This window comes from Geotrypetes seraphini, chromosome 8, assembly GCF_902459505.1.
Source record: "Geotrypetes seraphini chromosome 8, aGeoSer1.1, whole genome shotgun sequence".
Classification (NCBI taxonomy): Eukaryota; Metazoa; Chordata; class Amphibia; order Gymnophiona; family Dermophiidae; genus Geotrypetes; species Geotrypetes seraphini.
The window spans coordinates 67,237,208-67,260,063 of NC_047091.1; the positions used below are offsets into that span (position 1 = coordinate 67,237,208).

Genomic DNA, 22,856 nt, shown 5'->3' on the forward strand with positions numbered 1-22,856 from the left:
GGAGAAGGAATGAGGTATGGTTACACACATGAAAAAAACCCCTGTCATGAATCTGGAAACCAGAGGAGAAGCAGAAAGAGGTTACCCCTCAACTGATCAAGGGAAAAAATGCAATAGCATTAAAAAGAGGTCTGAGAGATATAGACTCGAGACTAAATCAAACAAAGAAAAAATACCACCGGCTATGAAGGTGGAAACAGGCAGATGAAAAAGACACCAGGAAAAAACCCCAAACCACTTTTGATATTAACAAGATCGAGTGGCTGGTGTCCTGGAGACATCCAGAAATCAACAAATGAGCTGAGAAAGATGTAAATGAAAAAGATGTAGCCCAAGGAAAAACCAATGAAGATTGAAATAAATCAAAGATTCCTGAGTCGTAGTGAACCGAGTAGGAAAATAGAAGAAAATAGGGCTCCCTAAAAATTGAGTTGAAGAAGAAGGGAGAACCCATGTTGCTTGGGCCACCGTGAAGTAAAGAGCTTGAATAAAAGCTCAACAAGAGAAGAAGTGGAGGGAATGCAAATAAAAATATGCCCGATCAATCCAGGAGAAAAATAACTGTGGCCAAACGAAGAAGGAAAAAAAGATTAACGAATCCTGCTGAAATTGTCTGCTAGGAAATTCAGCTTCCCATGAATAGCAGCAAGAGCAGATAGCAAATTGCCCCTCAATCCCAGAAAAACAGGGCCTACTGACATAACAGGAGAGTGCCCTAGTCTCCCTGCTCAATTACATGTAGTGAATAACCACTGACTTGACTCTGCAAGGGAGGAGGACTTGAGGACCGAGTAGATGATGAAAAACCTTGAGGGCCTACAAACATCACTCGAAAAATTAGGAAAAGGATGGGAAATTTCCGAGGCCTGACAGTCTAAAGACCCTGAGGCTGCAGATTGCCCAAAGGGACCCCCCATGCAGAATAAAGAAGCATCAGGCATGATGACCAGGCAAGGAGGGGACAAATAAAAAAGGGGACCCCCAGATAGACTAGAGGAGATCAGCCATAATAGAAGCAACTGCAGATCAAAGATATACATGCTTTGAGAGACAAGCCCTCGCCCGATACCACTGGAAAACAAAAGACCACTGAGGAGGACAAGAATGTAGTCTGACCCATGACAAAACAGAAACAGAAGAAGCCTTGTTGCTCAAAAGAACCATCAGGTGTCTGGCAGGAAAGGATTGAAAAAAGAAACAACGGCGGACTCAAGACGGATGAGAGTGAAAACAAACTGAAAGAAGAAACACACTCACAAGAGTGGTGTCAAGGAGTACCCCAATGAAACAGACATGAATGCGGGTATGTAAACTGAAAATCTAAAGAAAATGAGATGGTCGAGAAAAGCGTCTGAACCATTTCTCAGGAAAACACAGCCGGGGGAAAACCAGATGTTTAAAAACGGAAAAAACAAGAAGGCCCTGTAATCGAATAGATGTGGCCAGCACAATCAGACACCTCCTGAAGAATCTGGGAGCAAATGCCTAGGCTCGTAGGCACCTGGGCCAATCAGGCCTTAGGATTAGTGGGGATGGGCGGACCCGCTATGCCTAAAGTCTGACTGGTCCAGGCTTCTAAAACTTGGGCCAATCAGGCCTTAGACTTAGCGGGGATGGGTCGGGAAGGGGCGGGCCCATCTCATTTCGACGAGGCAGGCCTGTCGGCTGGACAGCAGCAAGACCTGTCCAGCCGGCCATCATTTAAAGGTTAGTTATGGGTGGAGGTTAGGGGAGTCATCGGGGGGGGGGGGGGGTAGGTTGTTAGCATGGGGGTCCGGAGGGGGTCCGACTTTCCGGCAGGAGGGGTTGGGCACCCTCCTGCCGGCGATCTAGAGTTTCGGGAGGCGGGGGTGGCTTTCCGGCAGCAGGGGTTTGGCACCCTCCTGCCGGCGATTGGGAGTTTGGGGGGGTGTTCCGGCGATCTAGAGTTTCGGGGGTAGGGGGCGGCGTTCCAGCAGGAGGGGTTGGGCACCCTCCTGCCAGTGATCGGACAGGCGGCTAAGGCCGCTATACTTATTGCGGCAGGGAGATCCCTTGCCGCGATAAGTATAGCGGCCGCGTCTACTTACAATGTAGGCCAGCATTTTGCTGGCCTACATTTTAAGAGTCTCTTCCTCTTCTAGGGAGACGCGTAGGGCCCCCAGGTTCGCCTAAGGCCCTTAGGCGAGCTTAGGCGTCTTGCGGGCCTCCCTAGGCTCCCGGAGGCGCCTTCAATATAGGCGGCCTGCCTGAGAAGCATTTTTTTTAAAAACGTGCATCCTGATTGGCTGATTAGACAGCTGTAGGACGCCTACAGCTGCCTAAAATCGGGACGGCATTTTGCAGAATCAGGGCCTATATGTGTAAGTAAAGAAATTGAAGAGAGGCTACATGGAATGTGTGAACAAATGTATGCCAAGGAAAAGCATTCAGGAAGTAGAGGAATCTAGTAAGCCCATTTGGCTAACCAGTCCCTAGCCTTGTCCACTCTGCCCAGAAAGACAGAGGCCTACAAACTAGCCAGTAGAATGAACACCACCAGGAGGGAAACAATGACACATGCTGACTGTTTCGAAAGGCGTATCAAAAAGTTCCCGTAGATATCATGGAAAGGAAGCAAACAAACCAACTACAAATCAAGGAAAAGAAAATCCTCAGGGAAGGAAATGACTGTACAGAGTCAACTTCCAAAGGAATGCATTTACAGACAATTCTCTAAGGGATCTGTAAAAATTGAATGTTTTTTTGGTTGGTTGTTTTTTTTTAACCCCATGGAAGGGAAAAAAGAACATGTGAGGAAGAAGCACCCACCGCTTCAGAGAGATAGGGGATGTAGTTCCAAAAGACACCCCTACCCTCTCAGAAAGTCAATCCCAATACAGTCAGGGAGTCGATGTCAAAGACGGAATTCAGCTGAATGACTGCAAAGCCTTCCCATACTGGAGCAATACCGACACCAGTAACTTCAACGACAAGCAGCATCATGTTATACGACTCGTCAAAAATAGAGGAGACTCCTGCAAAAAAGCTACCGGTATCAATAATCAACCGGATCAGCATCAGAAGAGCCGGTGTTGACATGACTTACGACTCGAAGCACAGTGGAACATGTCAATGTTGAGAAAGGAGCTCCGAAATATCGACATGGGTGTTGATGTGGACGGCAACATGGATCACAGAAGTCGACATCAACATAGGTGCCGACAGCAATCATATAGGTCGACACCGTCATAGATAGTCGACAACTACAGTGAAACATGCCAATGCCAACAGAAGCTGTGGACATGAACGAAACACTGCTAAAAAGAGAGCACCGGTACCAATGGACGCAGCGCCGGTACCATCGTGCTACACTCCAGAGATGAAAATGCCAGTATCAAGGCACACATCATTAAAGGAGCAGAAAGAAAATGACACTGGTACTGTTGGTCCATAACCGGTACCGTTGGTGTTGCTCCAGAGGAGAAGGAAAGAACCCCAGTACCCATGGTCCATGACGGGTACCATTGGTGTCACTCCGGAGGAAAATGAAAAGAACACCGGTACCCTTGGCCCATGACCAGTACCATCGGTGTTACTCCACGCTTCCAAGAGAACATGCCCATATCAAAGCAGTCCTTGACATCGAAGTGGAGCCAAAGATAGGGCTGAAAAGAGGTTGGCAGGACTTGACTCTCTGCTACTATGACCTGAAGCCCAAAGAAGAAATAGCACTAACTTACCCAGAGTAGGATCGGACCCATCAAAGTCGATGCGGACTGGAGGAGCAGTGCCGGAAGGATGCTGGGCACTGAATCACTGATGCCAGCTGGTGCCGGATTCTTGGCGGCACTGACGGAAAACTGCTTCTGAAGAGGAAAAATGCGCTGAAGAGGAAAAAAGCAAGGGAAGAAAAAAATTGGCAAGGCTGAATTCCCAACATCGCCAAAATAACAGAAGGATAACAGTGAAGACAAGTTCCACAACAAAACAACCGCATGGAAGAAAATTGAGCAGGAAAAACCTGCACAGAACAAGAGCCATGAAGTGGGGAGAAAACAAAATGGTGATCCATAAGGTCCCACCAAGGCCAACCCACAACGGTAAAGAAAAAATAAACAAACTATAAAAGTTCAATTTGGATGATAAATATTTATTTTTTAATGAGAAAAGAAAAAGAAACTGACTAAAAAGTCAGAAAACCGCGATAGTGGGAAGGCAGCGAAAAAATTTTTCAACAGCTGTTGAAAACGCGACTTCTTACATAGAAACATAGAAATAGACGGCAGATAAGGGCCACAGCCCATCTAGTCTGCCCACCCCAATGACCCTCCCCTACCTTTGCCTAGTGAATAGATCCCACGTGTCGATCCCATTTGGCCTTAAAATCAGGCACGCTGCTGGCCTCAATCACCTGCAGTGGAAGACTATTCCAACGATCAACCACCCTTTCAGTGAAAAAGAATTTCCTGGTGTCACCTAGTAGTTTCCTGCCTCTGATTTTCCACGGATGCCCTCTTGTTACCGTGGGTCCCTTGAAAAAGAAGATATCTTCTTCCGCTTCGATGTGGCCCGTGAGATACTTGAACGTCTCAATCATGTCCCCCCCTCTCTCTACGCTTCTCGAGCGAGTATAGCTGCAGTTTGTCTAACCGTTCTTCGTACGGGAGATCTTTGAGTCCCGATACCATCCGGGTGGCCATTCTCTGAACCGACTCCAGTCTCAGCACATCTTTGCGATAATGTGGCCTCCAGAATTGCATACAGTATTCCAGGTGGGGCCTCACCATGGATCTATACAATGGCATGACTTACGGCTTACGGCTGACGAAACCCCTGCGTATGCAACCTAGGACCTGTCTTGCCTTGGATGAGGCCTGCTCTACCTGACTGGCAGCCTTCATGTCCTCACTGACGATCACCCCAAGTCTCGTTCTGCTACCATTCTTGTTAGGATCTTACCATTAAGGGTATAAGTCTTGTATGGATTATGGTTGCCTAGGTGCATGACTTTGCATTTTTTGGCATTGAAGCTAAATTGCCAGGTCCTAGACCAGCGCTCCAGTAGGAGTAGGTCGTGCATCATGTTGTCGGGCATTGAATCTTCGTCCGTTGTGCATTTGACCATTACATTACTTAGTTTGGCGTCATCGGCTCCATGGGAACTAAGAAACTGAGGGACTGCGCGCCTACGTCAGGCGGGTAGGCACTCGCGCATGCGCAGTGCGGGCTATCGAGAACTTTCCAAGTTCTTGAAGTGTCCGTACTGGGGCTCCGTCGGTGAAGTCACCCATCAGTGAGAATATGCTGCCTGCTTGTCCTGGGATAAGTAAGGCTACAATAGCTCAGTCCTGCTGGAAAATATTGCTCACAAATATAGGACAGTGAGTTTAGGGAATCACCCAGTGATAATAGAGAATCACCCGGAGTACTCATTTAAATATTAATGAGCTCGTTGTAATATATTTGTATGGCAGAGTCGGAGTCTGCCAAGAAGCTCAAAAAAGACTGTGGTGAGCCCTTTTGAAAATTGGCTGGTTGAATACTTCCACACTAAACCGGCTGGAACCAGTTTAGCGACCATCATTAAAGGCATGGTGGGTTTTGAGAATCTTCCCTGACAGAGTTGCCAGCTCTCAAATCAAGCCCTGAGAAAACCCCAACCTCCAAACTTCAGATGCCTCTCCTGCCCCACCTTTTTACCTAAGCTTTATGTATGAGGTGCCAGCATTAGAAAACAAGTGAGCACAGGACCTGTAAACACAAAGCTCCCTGTTACAAAGGAGAATGTGGAGGGAGAGTCATACTGAGTTCACAGGACCTGGGCTCACTTACATCCTTCTTCACTGACACACTAAGTTGCTGATGCCCTAATAAGAAAAGTAGTAGAGCCGAGAGAGAGCAAGTGTATTCCTGGGGATGGTGGTAGAATGCCTACATTTATACTGTTGTTTTAAGCTCACAAGCAGCCACTGGCTTCCCATTTGGAGAACTAGTCAATTGGCAATCTTATTCTAGTTCAGAAGAGCTACATGCTTGATTTAGGTATTACCACCACCTTCATAGGCGTTGGAACGGGGGGAGTCACATGGGCCATGGCCTCCCCAAAAATTACCTGTAGTTATACAACAGGGCCTGTGGGAGAAAAAACACTTCTTGCGAGGCTGGGAGTGGCATCTTGCTACCAGTCAGCTTGAGCAGGTCAGCACTCTCTGCCCTGTCCCTTCACTGGCATCTACTCCTTCCCCTAACTCCCTCCCTCTGCGTGTCTACCTTTAATTTTGCTAGAGAATGTGAAAGCTATGAGATGAGAGAAGGAGATCCTGTTTCTGTCTTGTTTGTTTAGATTTTAAGCTCTTTCGAGCAGGGCCTGTCTTTTTTGTACAGCATTGCGTACATCTGGTAGTGCTATAGATATAGTTAATAGTAATTGTAATAGAGATAAAAAGTGAAAAGCTATAAAGCAATGTTCCCTCTAAGCTGCGCAGCCAGCACACCAGGTCCTCTCGCCATACTCTGCTGCTGCCTGTGACTTTGTGAAGAAAGGAGTGCAGCTGGAAAGGAGAGGAGACCTACTTGGTTGTTTTAGAGCCAGCCAGAACACAGGTACACACTCTTGGGAGGGGGCATGAACTTGGGATACAGAAGGGAGGGAGGCACGTTAGGACACAGGAGGGAGGGGGGCGCATGGAGATAAGGAAGGAAGGGGTCATGAACTTGGGACAAAGATGCTGAGGTGGGGAAGGGAATAAAAATAGAGAATTGTTAAGGAGGGGGCACTAACTTGGGACACAGAAGGGAGGGAGGGGTCATGAACTTGGGACATAGGATGAAAGGATGAGGGAAAGATGCTGAGGTGGGGAGGGAATAGAAAGGGAGAATTGTTAAGCATGGGTGCGAGTGAGAGGGAAAGAGATGGTGTACAAGGGGAAGGAAGAAAGAGGAGAATTGCTGGGCATAGGGAGGGAGAGAATTATTGGAGATGGTGATGGGAGAGGAGTGAGGTAGAGAGATGAGAGGGAGAAATGTTGGACATGATGGTGGAGAGAATGGAAGAAGAGATGTGGCATGGAGCTGGAGAGGGGTGATAGAAGTAGAAATGTTGGACATGGGGCTAGTGGGCAGGGGGAAAAGGTACTGCACACAGTCCGCGAGATAAGAGAGGGAGAAATATTGGTTGTTTCAGTAGAGGGGGTGGGAGAGATGCACCCTGGATCCCTCTCTCTCTCTTTTCCCACTCCCTTTGCAGCGAGAGAGAAAGAGAAAGAGAAAAAGAAAAAGAGAGAAAGAGAGGTTGTACATGGGGATGGAGGAGGGAGGTTGCACATGGGGATGGAGGAGAGAGGAAGAAATGCTGTGCAGTGGTGGGGAGGAGAAAAGTGTGCTTTGTGTAGTTTAATTTTGTGGTTACCATTGTGTATTATTAATAAGATTATATTGTGTGTATATGAAAAATGAGTGAAAGAAATGGCATTTATAATTAGTACTATTATTATGGGGTGGGGTCTGGGGCAGGGTCTATGGCGGGGTTTTGGGTCCCCCCAAACAAAAAAAATGTTCCGCTACCTATGACCACCTTCACTGCTCCTTTTTATCACACTTTCTCTCCCATACCCAGTCCAGGCAAAGTGATACTCACATCGTTTTCTGATGTCCCACAGATGTTACAACACTTGCACTCAATGCACTGCCAGCGATATGTCTTCACTGCTGCCATCATTACTGGGGTGAACTGCAGACAGGAAGGGTGCCCTGTGCGTGGACAGAGGCTTTTACTGCTTGTATAATGTGTTCTAAGTTCTTCAGTTGGATTTTATTATAATGTGGTACTGGATTCTCATATGACTGCAAACATTATACCTTTACCTCCCCTGGCACTAAAAGGTAGAGGCTCCATTTATAAACATAACAGACAAATATTTACTATAAGGAAAATATTCAGACGCATCAGTGCAGTTAAAAGATAACCTGGTTATGTTTATCTATAGATTCAGCAGGTTCCAAGGATCTTTGGTTGTTCTTAGAGTTAAACGTTTCACCGAATATCCAGCTGGATGCTCAAAATTAGTATTCTTTTATTCACTGTGCTTGCAAAAAGAAACCAATCCTCTTCTAAACACTGAATAAATGAAATACTTAAGTGTCAATTGGTTCTCCTAGTTGTCACCAAAAATGTTCAGCTGAGGTTGGATGAAACAAGACCGTCTTCTTTCAGGCCCCGATGCTCAAATCTCTGACTCCACGATATAAAATACTGTGGTTTGTGCGATTTTTCTTTAATGGGTGATGCTTAGTAGAGAATGACACAGTGACAAAATTCATCACCGTTCCCGGATAACCGCGGGAAATAATCCCATTTCATTTTTTAGTGTCTATTTCAGCCTCAGTCCTTCTACACCAGCATTCTTCAAAGCATAGCTTGAGGGTCAGTGGTTGTGGCCATTCATACTCTGATTCTTCCTTCTCTCCTTAAAGAATGACATGACGATTGTTTACCGCGGTTATCCGCGGGGACAGGAACGATGATGAATTTTGTCACCGTGTCATTCACAATAGCATGCAAATGATATGCGTGCTATTCATGAGGAGTGGCCTGCTCAGCAGAGCAAAATCACTAGGCACAACTCTTCCTCCTGCCTCCTTCCCTCTGTCCAGATGATGGTAGCTCCAGAGCCATGATAGCAAGCCAGCAAAAGGAAAGCGACAGCTCCGGAGCCACAATCAGGAATTTTTTTTTTTTTTTTTTTAGAATAGCGCACAACGAGCACACAATAGCTGCACCCATTAAAAAAAAAGTCCATCCACAGCTGAGCCAGCAGCCCCTGCTCTCCCAGTCCTTAAATGTTTTTAATGGGTGCTGCTGTTGTGGGTGTGTAGTGTGCCTCACACAACACAGACAACAGCTACTGACAGCTCCAGAGCTGCCAGAAAATTATGATCCTAAAAAAAAAAAAAAGAGAGAGGGGGGTTCCCTTTAGTTTGGGCAGGAGAGCATTCCATGGCAGTAAGGTCGATTTAACGAGTCTTACTGCTACGGAAAGCTTTTGATCTTCGGGGCCTCAGTTGGGAAGAGAACATTCAGAATGGGTTGGGTCTTTTTATTTAAACACTTTGAGGATTCTGTATAGGTCAGAGATCTCATAGTCCCTCCTTGAGGGCCGCAATCCAGTCGGGTTTTCAGGATTTCCCCAATGAATAAGCATGAGATCTATGTGCATGCACTGCTTTCAATGCATATTCATTGGGGAAATCCTGAAAACCCGACTGGATTGCGGCCCTCAAGGAGGGACTTTGAGATCCCTGGTATAGGCAAAGGGATTGGGACTTGTAGACCACATTTTATAGTTATACGACCACACTCAAAGCGATTTACATACAGGTAACTTCAAGCATTTTCCCCATTTGTTCCGGTGGGCTCACAATCTATCTAATGTACCTGGGGCAGTGGAGGATTAAGTGACTTGCCCAGGGTCACAAGGAGCAGCACAGGGCTTGAACCCACAACCTCAGAGGATATGTAACTTCTGGGTTTGTTTGGGTTTAAGGTGACCTGAAGTACAAGACACAGGATTCTGGTCACAGTTATTGGAGTTAACCAGTGTTTATTGCTGTACTGCATTAAAATAGAAGATCTTTTGTTCAATTGAATTGTTTGATTGCATGTACAATTCTTTCATAATAAAACAGATACAGTATTAAAATAAACAACAACTGGAGGTGATAAGGAGAAGTGCCTGTTATGCTGAACACACTATTTAAACTTTTTAAAATGTCAGAAGACAAGAGGAACCACTCAGATTTAGGCCTACTTCTGAAGTGCTTAGATTTAGCCAGTCAAGTTAGGTTGCTGCTGATAAAAATCTATGTCAGTTGCCTAGTTTTCTCTCATCTAATCAACCCCAGGTCTACTCAGAAGTTAGCCACCTAGGGAAATGTAGGCATCTAAATATAGCTTAACTTTGTCTACTTTAAAAGGTTTATCTGGTTGGTTAAGTCTTTATTCAGATCCCTTTGAATATTAACCTCAATGCAACATGCATTGGCCAATATGGGTTGCATACAAAGGTGTTCAATATAAGCTGAACATATAGAAAAATCACTTCACCACACAAAATACAGTAAAACCTTGGATTGCAAGTAACTTGGTTTGAAAGACAAGCCAAACATTTGATTAAATTTTAACTTGATATACAAGCAATGTCTTGCAATACAAGTACATACAATATACACACGTCACATCATCACAACTGAGCTGATTTGTTCTTCTCTCTCTGACGCTGCAAGAGTGTAGTGACTGCTCTAAACGAGCAAAGTCTTGCAATACGAGTACACGCGTCACGTCATCACAACTGAGCCGATGGTTCATAGAAAACATAACATAGAAGATGACGGCAGAAAAGGGCTACAGCCCATCAAGTCTGCCCACTCTGCTTACCCACCCCCTGTCTATGCCCTATTGACCCAATTTCCTTATCTTGACCCTCGTAGGGATCCCACATGGGTATCCCATTTATTCTTAAAGTCTGGCACGCTGTCTGCCTCGATCACCTGCACTGGAAGCTTGTTCCAATGATCAACCACTCTCTCTGTGAAGAAATATTTTCTGGTGTTGCCATGAAATTTTCCGCCCCTGAGTTTGAGCGGGTGCCCTCTTGTGGCCGAGGGTCCCTTGAGAAAGAAAATATCATCTTCCACTTCGACACGTCCCGTGAGGTACTTAAATGTTTCGATCATGTCTCCCCTCTCCCTACGTTCCTCGAGAGTGTAGAGCTGCAATTTGTTCAGTCTCTCTTCGTACGAGAGACCCTTGAGCCCCGAGATCATCCTGGTGGCCGTCCGCTGAACTGATTCACTTCTGCGCACATCTTTACTGTAATGTGGCCTCCAGAATTGCACACAGTACTCCAGATGAGGTCTCACCATGGCCCTATACAACGGCATTAACTGCCTTGCCTTAGATGAAGCCTTCTCCACTTGATTGGCAGTTTTCATGTCTGCACTAATGATTACTCCTAAATCTCGTTCTGCTGAAGTCCTAGTTAAAGTTTCTCCGTTCAAGAAGTACGTCTTGCATGGATTTCCGCTTCCGAGGTGCATGACCTTACATTTCTTAGCATTGAAACCTAGCTGCCAGGTTGAGGATCAACTTTCCAATGTAAGCAGGTCCTGCGCCATATAATTCTGTAAACTGCATTCACTTACTATATTACATAGTTTGGCGTCATCGGCGAATAGTGTTATTTTACCTTGAAGCCCTTGAGTCAGATCCCCTATGAATATGTTCTCTCTCTGAAGCTGCGGGAGTGTAGTGATTGTTAAAAACGAGCGAGATCTTGCAATACGAGTACATAAAGTATTTTGTATTAAAGTTTTGGGGTTGTGGAATGAATCGTCTGAGTTTCCGTTATTTCCTATGGGAAAATTTGCTTTGATATACGAGTGCTTTGGATTACAAGCATGCTTCTGGAACGAATTATGCCCGCAAACCAAGGTTTGACTGTATATTCAGAAAACCTCACTGTGCTTGAGGTAATCCGAGATAGTTTCCTCTTTTTTAACGGAGAAAAAACCTCAGTTCTTTCCAGGGATTATTGTCACCTGGAAAAACTCTTATGTTAGCTGTTCAATACAGCTATATAAGAAAAAACATCCTTGGTCTACAAAAACTCCATATGAAAAGTTAATATATTCTTTAAACAGTATTCGTTAAATATTTTTAAATAATTTGAAAATTCAATAACAGTTCATAGGAAAACTTATCTTCAAAAATGCTCTATTCTCCGGACGTGGTTTAAATCTTAGCAGTCCACATTCTACTCCCAGCGCTGCTGTCACTCTATTGTTTGGGAGAAAAAATATAGAATTCCCGACAGGCATTGTTTCGCATTTCTTGCTGCATCAGGGGAAATTATTGAACAATCGAACTGCTGCTTCAATGATTCTCTTTTAGAAACAAAGAGGAAAGTATCTCAGATTACCTCAGGCACAGTGGGTTTTCTGAATATATTTTGTGTGGTGAAGTGATTTTGCATTCAAAGGTTCCAGGTCTGTGCTAGTCACAATTCGTTTGACATAGCAGCAGCTGTTCTGAGCATCAAGGAAATGAAAGATAATAAATATTACTTTACATTTCAGCACCTTAAAATATGACAAAAACCCTTTTCAAAACTACCTATTGAGTTATTTTGCAGTATGCCACAAGTGAGCATTCAGAGCCCTAAAAGACGTTTCGCTGCCACACAAAACTGTACCTGATCGGCCACAATCTGAACACGAGACCAGCTCCTCCGGCTGCCCTGTTTTCTTATTGATTTTGGAGTCTCCCAGACAGAAGTCACAGTAATTATTGGGCAGAGCCAAGCCATCAGGTCCTTTCTTAGCTATTCAACAGAAATAGAAAAGTGGATGTTATTCTTTTTGATGTCAGATGGTGTGAAAATGCATGCCCAGGAGATTGGCACAGGGGTACATCTCTTTTCTAACATGACAATTCCATATCCAGTTATCATTGAGGCAAGAAATTAGTGCTTTTAGTTAGCTTACAAGTAAAACTGCAGAACTACTGTAATAGCAGCAGGTGCAGAGGCTGGTAAGAATTGTACTGGCTAGAAATGAAACCAGACTTGCTTGCTATGAGAGATGGGGGGTGGGGTCAACTCACACTTCTGTTCTTCAGATCGATGTGAAACTGGTAAGGGAGAGTGGGAATCCTCTTTGTCCTCTCCCTCTTCCTCAGCTAAGTGTGAGTGAGCATAGTGGTAGCTGAGGCCAGGCCGGTTCTTGTAGCGCTTTCCGCAGACTGCATGGAAAAGGAAATAAAAATACAAACTGAAACAAACCCCATAATGCCCAAGAAGAACACAAAAATGAAATGGATATGTGGGTATGAAATGTTTTCTTTAAATTTACTCTCAGCATAAGGAAGGTAGGAAAGCTGAAGCAATTCCACTAGTACGAGAAAGGGAAATCTACACAGATGTCCCTAAAACTAGTTGTTCAATTTTCACTAATCTAGCCTTCAAACATTCATCTGAAGTTATTGCTACTCAAGGAGGTACCACCAGTTACTGGATGAAGGCTTTGCATATATTTTTTCACACAAATATATTTATTGTTGCTTAATCAAAATATAACCCCATTGAATAAATAACAAAAAGGATATATTTCTCTCTCATTCGGGTTTAGATTAGGATCTTGTACTAAATTATAGACCTTCTTAGAGGGATTCACACATTTCTCAGCAAAATAGAAATTTTATAGATTTATACAAAAAAGGTCCACCTCCCCAGGCCCAGAAATGACCTCCCACAGAAGTCTTACTTTCTCATATGTAGGAAGTGCTCACACCGCCAGAGGGAAGTTCCCTACACAGTTATAAGAAATGACCATATACCTAGTAGTCTCTGATTATACATGCAAGAACTGACCAAAGTCTGTTTTTTTATGTTCAGGTCTATTCACTAAAGCACAGTAACCTATGCTGTGATTCTTTTAACTTGAAAACATTTACCTGGATCACCATGCTTTAATGAATAGCCCTGACTGTTTTAACATACCATCATCCCAAATACCATTAAAAGGTCACTTTCAGGACTCCTTAGTGTTCCTCACTCCTGGTCAGGCGGTCTACCCAGCTTTGATTTTCAAAACCTGACATAGAATTGCATCATCGTATTAGGAAACTACAAAATAAAACAGAATGAGAGTCCTGGGGCATCAGAGAACCACTACGATGTAGGAAAATTACAGAGGAATGATTTTTAAGAGGAATCTAGCTAAATCCTTAGAGGTGAAAATCCCTCTCTATCCTCCAAACCAGCTAAAACAAGGCTACTAGATTTTGTTGCTCATCAGTAGAAGACTCTAGAAGATGGGGGAGGCAGAGTTTAGTTGGACTAGAAATGAAACAGATAAACTATTTGTTAATTTTCCTTGAGTACTATCAGACCAGTCCAGAAAAAGGAGAAATTAGATCTTATCTGCTAATTTTCTTTCCTTTAGTCCTAAGATATCAGGCCAAACTTGTGGGTGTTATGCTCACTGGCCAACAGTTGGAAATAAAAAAAAATACACTGTGATGTATGAAAACCCTATAAGGGCTTTGTGCAGCTTTAGTATTTCACTAACAAAGCAGTGGAAACTTGTGAAACCTAGCACAAATTTTATTCAATAAGGGGCTCATAATCGAAAGAGAAAAACGTCCAAAAACCGGCTTAAGTCGGCACTTGGACGAACATTGTCAAAATACGTCCAAGTGCCGATAATGAAAACGGGTTTTGGACGTATTTCTAAACAACCTAGGTCTTCATAGTGCCGCTGAACGACCAAAGCTAAACAGGGCGTTTCAGGAGGAGTGTCGAGGGCGGGAGTTGGGCGGGACGTGGGCCGGCTTAGACTTAGTCGTACAGCATTTAAAACATGGTCTAAGTCACAAAAACCCACCTAAAGTCACCAGATAAGCACTGCAAACACATAATACAGACCCCCACACACTACCCCAGTGATCACCGACCCCCCCCTCCACCCCCATAAAAATTTTAATCACATCTTTAAAATTCAGCCTCCAGACCATCATCACCTGGCCACCTGGCACAGGAAGGCCTAGTCATCCAGCACAGAGGCGCCTTAAGCCATCTTGGGGGTGGGTTAGGGACCCAGGGAGAGGACCCATGCCCATAAGCCCCTGTAATCACTGCATTAATACTTAAACATGTGCACTCCCTTTTACACCCCCAAAACCCTTTTGTACTGCCATATAAGTGGCGCCTGCAGCCATAAGGGCTACTGGGGTGGTAGATAAGTGGGTCTAGGGTATTCTGGAGGTGGTTTGGGGGGCTCACCATGACCTATAAGGGAGCTGTAGTGAGGAGAAGACATGGCATCATTTTTGTGAAGTTCACAGTAGTGCCCTGTAAGGTACCCCACTATTTAGGTGCCATGTCTGGGTGTTCAGTCCATCACTTTGCAGACCCCTCCCACGTCCAACAGGGCTTGTTCTAGGTGTTTTTGTCTTGAACAAAAAGTAGGACGAAAATGTGGTATAAAGATGGATGATTTAGCAACTTGGCGATCAGATCGACAGGCCGTATACTTAGACGATTTTCGAAACAAAAAAAATTTTGGACGTATTTTTCGAAAATGTGTCCTAGGCTGTTTTTTTTACTTTGGACGACTTGCGACTTAGACAAAAACGGACTTAGACGTTCCTTTTGATTATGCCCCTCCATGTCTTTAAGGGGAATATATGGAAAATAAACAGAGAAGAAATCATTTAAGATTCTTAAATTTTCCATAATCTCCAGTAATATCACCACTTGAAATGGTCCAGAAATATATGAAGGAAGTATTAATGATTTCACAAGAAAATGTACCACCTAGTATTACTGCTCAACATATATTTCCAGGAAGAAAACAGAACAGTTCAACTCCTGTTGAAATGCCAGCATTGCAAGAACAAGGAATGGATTTATCAAATTTTCTGGAGAGCTCCCTTGAAGTGGTTTACAGCAAGAACTACCCTCTTGGTAACATTTGCTTTGGAGCATGATAGAGATTTAATTTTCAGACTATATTTTAGAAATATGAATGAAAAGTTTTTTGGTTCGACCATTTGTATTTTCCATATTGCTCAAATAACACAGAAGAGGAGAAAAGAATTCTTGCTTTATAAGTCTAGGGTCCTAGCCCTAGGTGCATCCTTTATTTTGAAATTTCCGGCAAAGTGCTGTGTTTCGTTTCAGGAGAAAAATTATTTTGGCCAAAGAAGGTGGGAACGTGACGATTGGTCCGATAGCTCTTCCTGCAGTTTAAATCGGCTGTCGGGGGTTCTATCTTAGTCTCCCAATGCTGTTCTTAAGATTGTTATATATTTCTGGATATGATCATTCTAATACTTGGATAATAATAATAACAACAGTTTATATACCGCAATACCGTTAAGTTCTATGCGGTTTACAATAGATTAAGCGAGGTACAAATTGATTGAATTTAAGAGGGGGGAAGAGGAGAGTTAACAGGACCGGAAATGCTCTAATATAGTGGACTAAAAAACGAATAATTATTTTCTATCCTAAATCACTGGTTTAAGTGATATTAGGGGCTCCTTTTACGAAGCCGCATTAGCAGTTTAACGCACGCTAAACCGCCGGACGCGCTAGCCACTACCGCCTCCTCTTGAGCAGGCGGTAGTTTTCCGGCTAGCGCGGGGGTAGCGCATGATTAAAAGTCGCTAACGCGGCTTCGTAAAAGGAGCCCTAGGTTTATATGTCTTTGAATTATTATTAGAAATCTGTATGCAAGTATGTGATTTGCTTGTTTGAAATTTAAAAAATTGAATAAAAAAAATAAAAAAAATTAAGCTTTTAAGGAACATTTAATCTTAAAGCAATGCTATAGAGAAACGACAAGAAGTAGAAAAAAGAAGAGTCATCAGGAAACACAAATTAATTCAACAATACTTAGGGCCTGATTTACAAAGCCGCGCAGCAACAGCTCCGAAGCCCTTTAAATCTTTATGGGCTTCAGGGCCGTTACCGCGGCTTTGTAAAACAGGCCCTTAAGCTCTGAATAGATGGGATGAAAGGAAAGACAAGGTAAGATCTCATTTCTCCTTCTTAGTATTTCATAAGGTCAGTCCACACCTTGCAGGACATAAAGCAGTCTTCAAGATGGGAAGGATTCAGAGACTCCAGTCACCACCACTGAAGCTCCAAAGGTAGCTTTTGTCCTCACTGTAACATCCAAGCAATAATGTTCAGAAAAGGCGTGGAAAGAATAAGTCACCTTTTTACAAATGTTCAATGATAAAACTGCCCTGAGCTCTGTCGAATTAACCATTCCCCTCGTATAATGTACCTGTAAGGATGAGGGGGTGTGCTTACATAAAGCCTTGCAGAAACTCAACAAATCGAGGTGATGTCAACAAGAAACACTGCTGCATGAGATCCTTAAACTCCATTCAAGACATACAAAACTAACCAGAGGATGAAAACGACTGATCCCTTTCACCAGGGATGGGCAATTACGGTCCTTGAGGGCCACAACAGAGTCAGGTTTTCAAGATTTCCACAATGAATATGCACGAGATTGATTTGCATACAATGGAAGCAAGTCCATGCAAATTAATCTCATGCATATTCATTGTGGAAATCTTGAAAACCAACTGGGTTGCTTGGTTCATCTGAGCAGGATCTCTTCCACTTAGACCAGTACTTCTGGGATTTCTGGGGTTCCAAGGCCTTGGTAGATTGACTGAGGGTTGAGCCGAAGCTCCTACCACTTCCTCCTGCAGCACGTGGAACTTGGCTGCTCCTCAACCGGCAACTCTGCACAACCAACGCATGATGCGAGTCTAGAAAGGCCTGGGGCATCCATCAGAGAAAGTCACTTGTCAAAACGAGTGGTTTTGAAGCAGAGTGCTTAAAATAAGATGGCCACCATCAATAAAATTGCACCAAAAAAGGCTATTGGGCTAAAAAAACAAACAGCGATTTTAGTGGTTTAGAGGAGGGGGACCCAAGTGCTATCACCAGAAACCACTAAAATTCCACATTTCAGACCCGCTCCCCCCAATAGGGAATAATGGGAATACTCAGAGTGACTTTAGGTGACTGAATGAATCAGCTGGTGGCAGGGAAAGGATTTCTGCCTCAGAAATTGCTCAGACCTCAACCATCGAAGGAAATCTTCTGGCTGCTGGCCAGATGGACCATGGTCACCAAAGCCCACCTCCAGGATTCCTCACACAGCGATGGGGGAAAATTATGCAGCCGGCTCCCCGATACTCCTAGGGTTCTTACTCAGGGGCAACACAGCCTGCGCTCAAGCCTCTGACCGAATCAGCAGGCCAGCTGTTCCCAGAGGGATGGATCTTGAGCTCCTGAAGGGACCCAAAGCAGGTTGGCACCGCAGGTACTCTTGAGAGATTGGCCTGGGAGCAGCAGTCCTCCCATGCGGGACTATGTCCTTTCCCTGGCGGAGTATGCCCAAGCACCAAAGCCACAAAGAACCAAAGCACTGAAGAACTTCAAAAATCCAAGGGGAAAAAAACATAGCAGAGCAAAACACACCTTCTGAGTTCGTTTGCAAAAGGAATAACTGTGGAGAATGCTGTGTTCCACTGCAGAAGGGAAGGCGTTCTCAAGTTCTTAAAGGGATATCCTTCTGCAGTTTGCGGGATATGGGAATTAACTGTTCAAGTACGGACTCTTGTATATCCTAACAGAATTTGTTTTACAGAAATCTTATTGGGGGATGAAAAAGAACTGATTTTCTCAGTGTCCTCCATATAGTTTTTTGGGGTCATTATTCAGCCAGCAGCAGTGAGCATTTTGCTTAAAGCGCTACTGGCATTATTCACACATATTCAATACCAGGCCATGTCTGGGCATCAACACTGAATATTTGATTTATATGGTGCGAGCAAACACATGGCCAGTTAAGTCAATATTCAGAATAGAAAATGATACGTTGACTGTTACCCGCTGCTTGCCGTGGGTAGCTGCGGGTAACCCGCCAAAACGGTGGGGGGAAATGCTCACTGCGGGTACTGGGACAAGGCCATCCACCACCCCGTGGAGCAGTGAATGGCCTTGTCTCCGCAGTTAAGGGAAGGAATGCACGCGGTCACCGATCGCGCACGGCCCCCTGCCTCCTTCCCCCTTTCAGCAACCCTAGCGCGGTCCGAGCATCTCCCTCCTTCCCCCTTACCTTCATGGCGCATCTACCTCCCTCCTCCTTACCTTCATGGCACATTAGTGTAATTTGTGTAGGCCGCCAGAGCCTGCCTGAAGTCACGTGTGTCTGCGGGCGGAAGCTTTTCCTCTGACGCAACCGGAAGTTGCGTCAGAGGAGAAGCTTCCGCCCGCAGACGCACGCAACTTCAGGCAGGCTCCGGCGGCCTACACAAATTACACTAACACGCCACGAAGGTAAGGAGGAGGGAGGGAGATGCTTGGACCACATGAAGGGTGCTGAAGGGGGGGGTGGCAAGAAGGAAAGGTGGTGGTGGAAAGGAATGAAACAGACATTGAAGGGGGGTGGAAAGGAACAGAGAATGGGGAGAAGACACTGAAGGGAAATGGGGAACAGAGAGTAGGGAGAAGATGCTGAAGGGAAATGGGGAACAGAGAAAGGGGAGAAGATGCTGGAAGGGGAGAAGACAAGAGATGCCAGACTATTGGGGGAGCAGAGGGAAGAAGATGGGTGCCAGACCAATGGGGGGGGAGTGCAGGGAAAGGCACAGTAACAGAGTAAATGGAAGACGCAGAGAGAAGACAGACAGTGGATGGAAGGAATTGAATGAGAAGATGAGGAAAGCAGAAACCAGACAACAAAGGTAGAAAAAAAAAATTCTATTTATTTTCTTTTTTGGCTTTAGGATAAAATAGTATTAGTTGTGTTGATAAAAATTTATAAACAAGCCCTGCCAGCTGAACATCTCTTTCTCTAGTTCAGCAGCCAGAACTTTGATTTATAAGGAACGAATAAGCTAAATACAGTAAAATCTTAGTTTGTGAGCATAATTCGTTCCAGAAGCATGCTTGTAATCCAAAGCACTCGTATATCAAAGTGAATTTCTCAAAAAGGAAATAATGGAAACTTAAGATGATTCGTTCCACAACCCAAATCTTTAATACAAAATACTATACGTACTTGCATTGCAAGACCTTGCTTATTTAGAACACTCACTACACTCCCGCAGCGTCAGAGAGAGAACCATTGGCTCAGTTGTGATGATGTGACGCGTGTATACTGTATGTACTCGTATTGTAAGACTTTGTTCGTTTAGAATAGTCGCTACACTCTTGCAGCATCAGAGAGAGAAGAACCATCGGCTCAGTTGTGATGTCTGTATGCTGCATGTACTTGTATTGCAAGACATTTCTTGTATATCAAGTTAAAATTTAATAAAATGTTTTGCAAAACACTTGCAAACCAAGTTACTTGCAATCCAAGATTTTATTGTATGGCAGTACTGAGGCTTGTATGGATGCTGTGGGGACAGTGGTTGTGGGGCCGGGGACAGTGGTTGCAGGGATGGGGCAGTGACAGGGACAGTGGTCACGGGGAAAGGGACAAATTTTTCCCTGTGTCATTCTCTAATTCAGAACTTAACCAGACATGGATTGCTGCATAAAGCATTAATCTCCAACTGTGAAAGGGGGAATAAATAATATAAACTGATATAGAACTCCACTTTGACAGCTGATGGATTACATCTAACGGAAGAAAAAGCCTCAGGTCTATCTGGTAGAGCTTAAAGGTCAAACCATCTCCGCCCACATCATTGGCTAAGGTTCTTATGAGGAAATTGAGATTTAAACAGCAGTGCTACAAATTGCTAAAGACTTTTATGGCGTCCCTTGAGTAGCCAACGTTTCACGGATCACAGCCTGGACTTTCATATGTCATGCACAATTTGAGCTGTCGCTTTGTTAATCTCACCGCGTCGCTGGTGAGATTAATAAAGCGACAGCTCAAATTGTGCATGACATATGAAAGTCCAGGAGCCCTGAAGAAACAGCTGTGATCCGTGAAGCATTGGCTACTCAAGGGATGCCATAAAAGTCTTTAGCAATTTGTTTAAATCTCAATTTCCTCATAAGAACCTTAGTGGCAAAGGGTGAATCTAAACATAAGTTTTTTTGGCCAATGATGTGGGCGGAGGTTGCTACATAAAGACAGGACCAACGTTATACAGTTACCCTGTCCTCTTAAGTGCTAAATATTGGCATTTAAGCAATCGTTCCACTCCCAGAATGTCCCCAAAATAGCTAGCCCCAAACAATTTAACCCTTCAGCGGCCATTTCTGGCTAATTAAATCATTTTGAATACTGACCAACCTGTTTTTATAACTTCTTAGCACTCTCACAAGGATGGTGAGGTAGATCTAATTATAGCTAACGCACAGATTTAAGGTTCGGAGATTGAAAGACACAATGAAGTAGTCTGACCAGGAGATTGGGAGAGCTTAAAAACTGGAGAGTTATGAAGTCACTACATGATGATAGGACTAAATCCAGAGTATACTCAGTAACATAGATAAGAAATGTGCTGTGTAAAACTAATCTAAAACAAGAGAAAGGAAGGGCTTATGGTTGGGCCGAATTGGGCTCTCCATATGGAATTTCAAGTCCTCCATAACTAATAAATTTGGAAATCTAACCACTGCCTCTTAGCGTTTGTAGGAGAGAATCCCACAGAGTGGACTTGCAAGTATGGGCCTTATAGTCAGGGTCTTTAAATAAGTAAATACTGCATATCCTTTACTAGAGTTGATTGTTTCTTGATTTCCCTCTATTCTCGCTCCCCTTTGTTCCTATTTCCCACTTGATTTTTGTTTTTATTCTTTATCAGAACAAACAATTCTTTAGGACTCTATTTTGAAATGAAGACTGTATTCCACTGGCCCCTTGGGTCCCCTCACTCTACCACTAAGTTTCACAAACCATACATAGACCTTGGTACCAAATGGCTTGCATCTCTTAAAACACCAACCAAGGAATGCTGAAAGACTGGCGGAAGCAAAATAAAAATCCTGATTCTCTGATTTTATACAAAGAACATTATAGTTTTTATTATTCAAAACTCAAGCAATAAAAAAGCCCTATTATACTGCAGTGATTGCCAATTTAATCAATCATTCAAAGAAATTGTTTATAGTCTTATCAGATAACCTCTTTAGGAAAGAGGAGGACCTCACCCCTCCCTTACAGATAAGATTGCCAGCTTCTTTTCTGCCAAGATATCCGACTGCTGCATTCTGAATTATGTGCAGTCTATGAAGATTTTTCTGAGTACCAGCAAGATGAACAATGTTACAATAGTCCAACTGATTAAGGACAAGTGATTGAACCAACAATCGAAAGGAGTTACTATTAGAGCATACTTTGATATTAACTCCTTCCGATTGTTGGTTCAATCGCTTGTCCTTAGTCAGTTGGACTATTGTAACATTGTTCATCTTGCTGGTACTCAGAAAAATCTTCATAGACTGCGCATAATTCAGAATGCAGCAGTTAGATTGATTTTCAACTTAAAGAAGTATGATCATGTCACTGATTTTTATCATCGACTGCACTGGCTTCCAGTTGAGGCACGGGTTAAATTTAAGCTCGGCTGTATTTGTTTTAAGGCACTAACAGGTTCAATTCCTGAGTATCTTATAGAAACTAAACATTTATAGAAACTAAACATTCTAGAAAATCTCACTCATAATTTTCATTCCCTTCTGTAAAGGGATGTAAATATAAGAAATTTCAGGAACGATTGCTATCTTTTCAGGCAGCCTTATGGACTAGGGATTTAACTCATATTCATACTCCCAAATTTGTATCAACGATTTCGATGTCTTAAAAACGTATCATTTTAGGGAATCTTTCGGAAGTTAGTTATTGGATGTTTATTCATTTGCATTACTAGTCTTTGTGAACCGCATAGAACTTAATGGTATTTGCAGCATACAAGTGAGTTTTATGTTATGTAATGTAAACTGCAGAGTATTTCCCTCCATCTGAATCCTATTTTCTGTTGCTTCTATCTACCTCTTTCTCTAGGACTACTTATGTCAAATTCCACAGATACAAATCAAACTCCATCTTATTCTCTCTTTAATTTTGGCTAATATTTTCTCTTACTACACTGGCCTTCTCTATTCAGGTTATTACCTGCCTTCTAGACACTATTCCATTGACTTGGTTCAGCAACTTCCAACATGGCCCGATTTCTTTGGTCATGTTGCTTATAAAAGTTAGTTTATCTTAAGGAACAGTTCCCATAACTTGGAAACAACCTACTCCAGGGTCCAACGAAGGCCTCAAATTATTGTTCCATTTCCAATTTAACTTACTTATCAAAACTAGAAGAGACTGGTCTTCCAACACCAACTACAACATGC

At 43.6% G+C, this 22,856-nt stretch overlaps 1 protein-coding gene across 4 annotated transcripts in view; it reads right to left on the minus strand.

Moving 5' to 3' along the window:
* DPF2 (double PHD fingers 2) overlaps positions 1 to 22,856 on the minus strand; it is a 123,307-nt gene that overhangs the window by 29,169 nt on the left and 71,282 nt on the right. For all 4 annotated transcript variants that reach the window (XM_033956107.1, XM_033956106.1, XM_033956104.1 and 1 more), the window contains 3 exons: positions 12,620 to 12,757; positions 12,210 to 12,338; positions 7,598 to 7,710 (listed from right to left, as the gene is read on the minus strand). In XM_033956107.1, the coding sequence (XP_033811998.1) occupies positions 7,598 to 7,710; positions 12,210 to 12,338; positions 12,620 to 12,757 (380 nt within the window). The remainder of the gene's footprint in view (positions 1 to 7,597; positions 7,711 to 12,209; positions 12,339 to 12,619; positions 12,758 to 22,856) is intronic.